We start from the raw sequence: 6,797 nt of genomic DNA on the forward strand, positions 1-6,797 counted from the left end.
TTTTTTTACCCTTTTAGAATCCTTTTTTTGAATTTTTATGAATGACAAGTGCTTTTAAATTTTATCAATTCACTTATTAGTACAACCATGCATTTTCTTTACTTTTTCGTCTACTACCATTCTAAACTTGAATTAAGCCCATTAGCAATAATTTTATTAATTAAATTTATGACTTAAAAAGAAATAATATAAAAATTCATTTTTTTATTTATAAAAAGTCTTTCATATAAGTTAAATAAAGTTTTACAACACTAATATTATATTTTAATTTTGATTTCTAATTAGTAAAAAAGGAAAAGAAATCATCTTATATAAGACCTATAATAGTTATCAAACTCATAATCCATTCAATTTTTTAAGCATAAGAAATTGAAAATAAATGAGCGATTACTTTAGAGGGAAAAATATATATAATAAAAAATAAAAAATAAAAAATCTGTGCCAGTTGTGTTTACCAAAGAGGGAGTATGTGGGTTTTTCTACTTGAGCAAGTGTGTCTCTAAGCATCAGTGAATCATACTATGTAGATGTATAATTTTTTCCCCTGAAAAATTGTATAAAATTTCACGTGCAGATGCTGTAGAGAAGGGCTGATCAGAGGGCTTTAAAAAGCTAGATTTGGGCATCCAAAAAGGACCCAAAGGGCTTGGTTTTTGTGGGTGGGAGAGAGAGTCCCCCTTGATGTGGGTTGATTCTAAAAACAGAGCTCTCATCAACTTCTAGAGATAGAGAGAAAAAAAAATGGCACTTGAAGCTGTGGTCTTTCAACAAGACCTGTTTGGTTATAATGGCAAAGATCTTTACAGCTTGTTTGGGGGGAACTGGAGCTGTGAATTTGGCCTTGAAAAGGAGGATGAGAAAAGTTGCTGCTTTGACACTCTTGAGAGCCAAACAGAAACAAGCCATCATTATGAGAATTGGAATTCTCCTTCTCAACCTCCTCCTCCTTCAATAGTGCCTCACTTGAACGAGTGGCACCATCACAATTCATCCCCAGAAGGCCTAATCCCAAAACAAGTTCCGGAATTTGATTCCACTCTTCCGACCGCCACATCATCTTCCTCTCGCCCCAAGAGACGCCGATCCAAGAGCAAAAAGAACCAAGAAGAAATCGAAAACCAGAGAATGACTCACATTGCAGTCGAGCGCAACCGCCGCAAGCAGATGAATGAGTATCTCTCCGTCCTCCGCTCATTGATGCCTGAATCCTATGTTCAAAGGGTATCTGTCTCTTTTCTTTCAGTTCCTGTATATATATGTATATCTTTTCAGGTATTTTTCTGAGTGAAGTGTTACTAATACTGTGATCTAGGGTGATCAAGCGTCTATCATAGGAGGTGCGATCAACTTTGTCAAGGAGCTTGAGCAGCGCCTGCAGTGGCTCGGTGGTCAGAAAGAGAAGGAAAATGGCGAGGCTGGAAGTTCCGCACCCTTCTCTGAATTCTTCACTTTTCCACAGTACTCAACAAGCTCAACTGTGAGTGATAACTCGGTGTCCATGGCGGATACTGTGGGTGGAAACCAGGCGGTCATTGCTGACATTGAAGTGACCATGGTGGAGAGCCATGCCAACCTGAAAATAAGGTCGAGAAGGCGGCCGAAGCAGCTGCTGAGAATGGTGTCCGGATTGCAATCCCTGCACCTCACAATCCTCCACCTCAATGTCACAACCATTGATCAAACTGTGCTTTATTCTCTCAGTGTGAAGGTTAGTTAAACATACAGTTACTTTTATCTTCCCTCATTTTATGTTCAAATTCAAACAAGAACACCAAAGAAGAAGAGGAGGAAAAATTTTCTTTGCAGGTAGAAGATGACTGCAAGCTGACTTCAGTAGATGATATTGCCACTGCTGTGTATCAGATGCTAGGTAGGATTCAAGAAGAGGCTATGATAAATTGACAAACCCTCTAATTCTCCACTGTAATTCCTGCTTTTCCTTTTTTTCTTTTCTTTTTTTACCTTCATTTATGTGGGTATTTTTCTCTCAATCTCTTTTTGATTAGGAATCTTTTGTATCTGACATTGTTTATTGCACCCAATGTTTCTTTCTTTCATATCAGTTGAGGACTGTTTCTCTATCTGGGTTTGGCCTATTTTGGAGGGGAGGGGGGGTTGCATTTTTCTCTTCTTTATCGTGTTTCGCTATTGTTTTCATTGTTTGTTTCATAATGGTCACATGTTCCCTCCAGACCAAGACAATTGTGGTAGACTCAAGGCTTCATTCAAAGAGTAGAATACATTGTATATGAACCACTTGGATAGTGACATATGTTAGTTGGGCTTATTAACTTCTATCAACTCGACCATATCTTCTTCAATCATGGGCATATTCTTGTATGTAAATCCAAATCTGTCAATTCCCTTCTTGATATTTTTAAATTTTCTTTAGTTTCTATTAGGGTTTCAACACAAGTTGAATTCTTCCAAATTGAGAAGGTGAACAGCATGTAGTAATTAGGCAAAAGATTAAGATTAATTATTGATTGTCACTACCAAGGCCATCAATAATTTCTGGATTTGACTCGTGGTTTTTCCCTTTTTCTTTTTGAGATAGCCACAACTCACAAGATCAGTACTGTGAGAATCAGGATTATTTATTTATTTTTTAGTTGTCTGAAAAGTTTAAAGGAGAGCTATCAAGCCAAACTCTGAAAGATGAGGTACAAGAGAAAGCTGCCATGAACAGTTTTGGAAGAGCTAAGCTTTCTCTGCAGCATCTCTATACTTGTAACAGTACATTGAAAACTATGTATCCTTATCATGACCCAAAAGACCAAAGGGAAAGCCAAACCAAGATATCATGAATATTCTTTCTTCTCTTCAAAAATATTTTTCGTAACTAGAATAGAAATGATGATTTATGTATATGACTTCAAATCAGAATCATTCACATTTTGAAGATATAATTGGCCCCATGAAGTTGTACTATGTTCTGGGGTCGCCATCCCTAGGCAAAAGCCGACATGCTGTGGGGCTTGGGTGTCTTTAAGAGTTGTAAAAGGCCAATAAAGTATGTGATTAAGAATTGTTGAAGCGACAATTGACAATCATATATGCATTTCTTTCTTTTTTTAAAAAAAAATCCAGTTTGCTAGTGTAATACTGTCACAAACTTTCCAGTTGTTTTCTGCTTTTACATTTTGAAATTGTTCTCTAAAGTTCAAACCTCTCAGGCTGAATTAGTGATCAATCAAAGGGTTGATCCAACTGAGCTAACCCGGAAAAAAATTTCAGCTTGATTTATTAATAGGACGATTGAAAGAAGAATACAATCTCATTATGACTTGATATGCAGACACAATGATGAGAAAGGCAAGTAACTTGTAGCATTCACTGAGTAAATAAGAGAACAGTGAGAGGAGTCTCACAGAGACATGTGCCTTGTGTAGCTATATTCTTTTTGTGACAAGACGTTAATGGTTTGTTTGGTTGCTGAGAAAAACAGAGGAAAAGAAGAAGAAAACACATTACAATTATTGAAATCAAGTTTGAACTGTACATGCAAGATTCCCAAATATCTTACTCCATTTTGCTTGTGCTGGACTGCTATGCCGCATTGTGAGATGATGTTGCAGCTATGCACCTTAGTGGTGTAGCTTGTCAGCGGAATTCTAGCGTGGGTGTTTGATTAAGTACACTAAAATTAAGGTTGGTAACTTAGTATTGAAAAGATAAAGTGAGCTGGTTTCGATTTTCTTAGCGCTTTTGTTGCCAGCTCAACATAATTGAGAAGTGCCACTGTGGCTGAATGAATGGGAAATGAACTAAAGAGGATGTTCCCACTTTATACTTTTACACGTGGACCAATTATTTGAGGACTCTGGTTGCCATGTCAAAAAAAAAAAAAAAAAGGTAAGATCATTGATGTTTGAAATGTTGAATAAATTCAACCATGCCCTAGGGAGTATTGTTTTACAATGTTGTCTTTGTTTTTTAATTCATTTGATGAGCTTTCACATGCATTGCAGAGTGGTCTAAACCCTAGGTGAACCAACTCATATTCCTTGATGGCAAAGTATAGGAACTCTAGGGTTTATTTTGGAAGATTCCAACCCTAGACACGCTCTCCCATTTGTCATTACCTTCTTGTTTCATAGCAAGAAATGATTCCACCACATCTCTCTCGTATATTATTAATGACTTTTGGTAGGAAAGGAGGAACATGAAAGCTCACATTCTTTAAGAGCAATTAACAAACAAAAAAATGTGAGGTGGTCTTGTTGTATTCCTAAAGAAGCAGGAAGAATACAAAAAGTGACAGGAGATTAGGGTTAGGTGATTAATAAAGTCCAAAAAGTTGTGAAGAAAATAAACTGCAGATGATGGCTTGCTTTGATCAAACAGAATAAAGCACAAGATCAGGGGAAAAGTTAGTAACAAAATAATGCCCCTCTTACACCCAAACAGGAAATCATAAAGAAAAAAGAGGATGTACTCAAAGAAGGATCTGTGAATCTACATTCTCATAGGTCCCATAAGATCGATTGAACCGACTACAAGTCTGGAATTGTTTGATCACATAGTTCCAATCATGCATAGTTTCTGCAAAGGATTTTGAAAAGTTATACTCGTTTAAGATCAGATTGATCTATTGCCTTGGGTTATTGCTTATGATCCTAAAGGCCATTCAAATGGATATGATATTAAAAGAAAATAATAATTAACAACCAGAACTGTAGGCATTGTTTTAATGATGGGGTTATGTTTTCTTGCTAAAGGTTGGGTTTTCTTTGAGTATGGAGAAAGTTAAGATGCCTCAATGATTAGTATGACATAACCTGGTTCCCTGTAAAATATACATGAGTTCAACATTTTGTACAAATTAAAGTCACAAGGTATACAAACCCGACATTTTGTCACTATAAAATCAGTGTCAAGATCCTCAAAAGTACTGGTCCAAAATGTGTTCGCCCTTCTACATTTCTGCACTAAAAGAAGGATATGTGATTTCACTCTCATAGGTCCCATAAGACCAATAATCAAACATACAAAAATTCTGGTTTGATGACATGGTTCCAATCATGCAATTTGAATATATACCTACACTTTTTTGCAAAAGTTGTTCCATTGCCCGATGAATCTGACTATAAGAAGTTGTTTAAATGATAAAACCAAGCTAATTTATATGGCTTAAATAAACAAAAGGCTGAATTATCCAGTAGGGAAGCAAGCTAAATTGTCTCAACGATTATGAGCCTTTCATGCACGAGTGTCAATTTTGACATGATACAATGATACGAAAATGACACAAATTATATCGATTTTAGGTTAATATAATAATGCTAATGTTATAATTATGTCAACTAATATAACCCGTTTTATAAATGGGTCATGTTTAGGTTTAACATGCAAATCATGTTAACGGGTTATTTGTGTCAATTTATATACCATCTAGCTTAGCCCACTTATAAGATGGCTCGTGTCATGTTGGTCGTATCATGTACCAGTCATGTTTGTGTGGGCCATTTAAACAGGTCATAATCTACATCAATGTGACACAAATTCGACATAACATGACCTATTACCACCTGTACTTTGGTGCTTATGCTATTGAATCTCAGCCCATGGTAAAACAATATCTGCTATATAGTTGAGTAGTTTGCATGTATTTATATGTTTTAAGGTATATATACCGAACATCTTGTCACTATAAACCAGTCAACATCCTCAAAAGAGGCCCAAAACTCGCTGTCTCCATGCAGTACTGTTGCCAGCATTCGAACTTGTAACACAAAACAACATGATCTGGCGAAGTTGGATTTGCAGTGAATATGGCAGCAGGGTATCCAACAATATCACTGTCATAACCTGGGAATTTCATAATGTGCTTTGTGAGAGGGTTGCCCAAGAAGAACAACATAGATCCACAATGACCAACATTGTTCTAGCTATATGCTTTTGCACAACCCACTTTACCAATATATATAATGATAGCCAGGGGTCATAAGAAGGGTCATCCTTATTCCCTAGAGGAAAGCTACAAGGAGACACTTGCCTTAGCAAAAACTGATTCAGCATCTGTAGGTATATGGCATCAAAGACTTGGACATCCTGACTTCAAGTTTTTATAGGTTTTAGAAAATAAAAATATCATCAAAATTTCAAATTGGATTTTCAAGAAAAATATTTGTTCCAGTTGCCAATTAGGCTAAAGATGCAGACTTCCCTTTGAAGTTTGTAGTTCTATTTCAAAGGTTCTTTAGACAAAATTCAATCTGATTTATGAGGGCCAACCCCTGCTATTTCAAATCAAGGTTTCAGATATTATGCTATATTTGTATATGACTTTCATAGATTTACTTGGCTATATACCCTAATAAAAAAACTGAATTCTATGCCTGTTTTATTAAGTTTCAGAAACTAATGGAAAATCAGTTTGAATAGGCATGTGGTGGAAACAAGGCTTACCACTAGAAACTAAATGTGTCTACATGTCATGACTTGTTATTTTTGAATAATTTTGATGGACACTCTTTTCCTTATGCTAATAAATCTCTTTTAAGTATTGAAAATCGATAGGTTTTGTACAAGCTTTCTAGAAGAAAATGAATGGTTTCTCATACCTTAAGAAAGCATAAAGTTGACCAAGAAAAACATGGTAACAATATAGATGCTCGAACTGAAAGTCAAGTACCAAAAGTAAGAAGGGAGGAAGGAATAATCCTCGAAGGCTTGATGGTGATCTTTTCATAAATTTGGATATTCAAAATCCAAATAATCAAAGCACTATAGAAACCATTGAACAACCAAGCTCTGCTATTGGCAATGCATAATCAGGAACTGACATTACTCAT

The 6,797-nt window shown here is 35.9% G+C and overlaps 1 protein-coding gene across 1 annotated transcript; it reads left to right on the top strand.

The window, feature by feature from the left end:
- The first annotated feature begins 603 nt into the window (after nt 1-603).
- On the top strand, nt 604-2,081 carry LOC100261443 (transcription factor bHLH94). The gene is made up of 3 exons (XM_002281047.5): nt 604-1,221; nt 1,313-1,708; nt 1,807-2,081. Exons 1-3 carry the CDS (start codon nt 742-744, stop codon nt 1,900-1,902), a joined length of 972 nt encoding a protein of 323 aa, XP_002281083.2. The 5' UTR covers nt 604-741; the 3' UTR covers nt 1,903-2,081.
- Nucleotides 2,082-6,797: the final 4,716 nt, after the last annotated feature.

Source organism: Vitis vinifera, chromosome 14 (genome assembly GCF_030704535.1).
Source record: "Vitis vinifera cultivar Pinot Noir 40024 chromosome 14, ASM3070453v1".
Lineage (NCBI taxonomy): Eukaryota > Viridiplantae > Streptophyta > Magnoliopsida > Vitales > Vitaceae > Vitis > Vitis vinifera.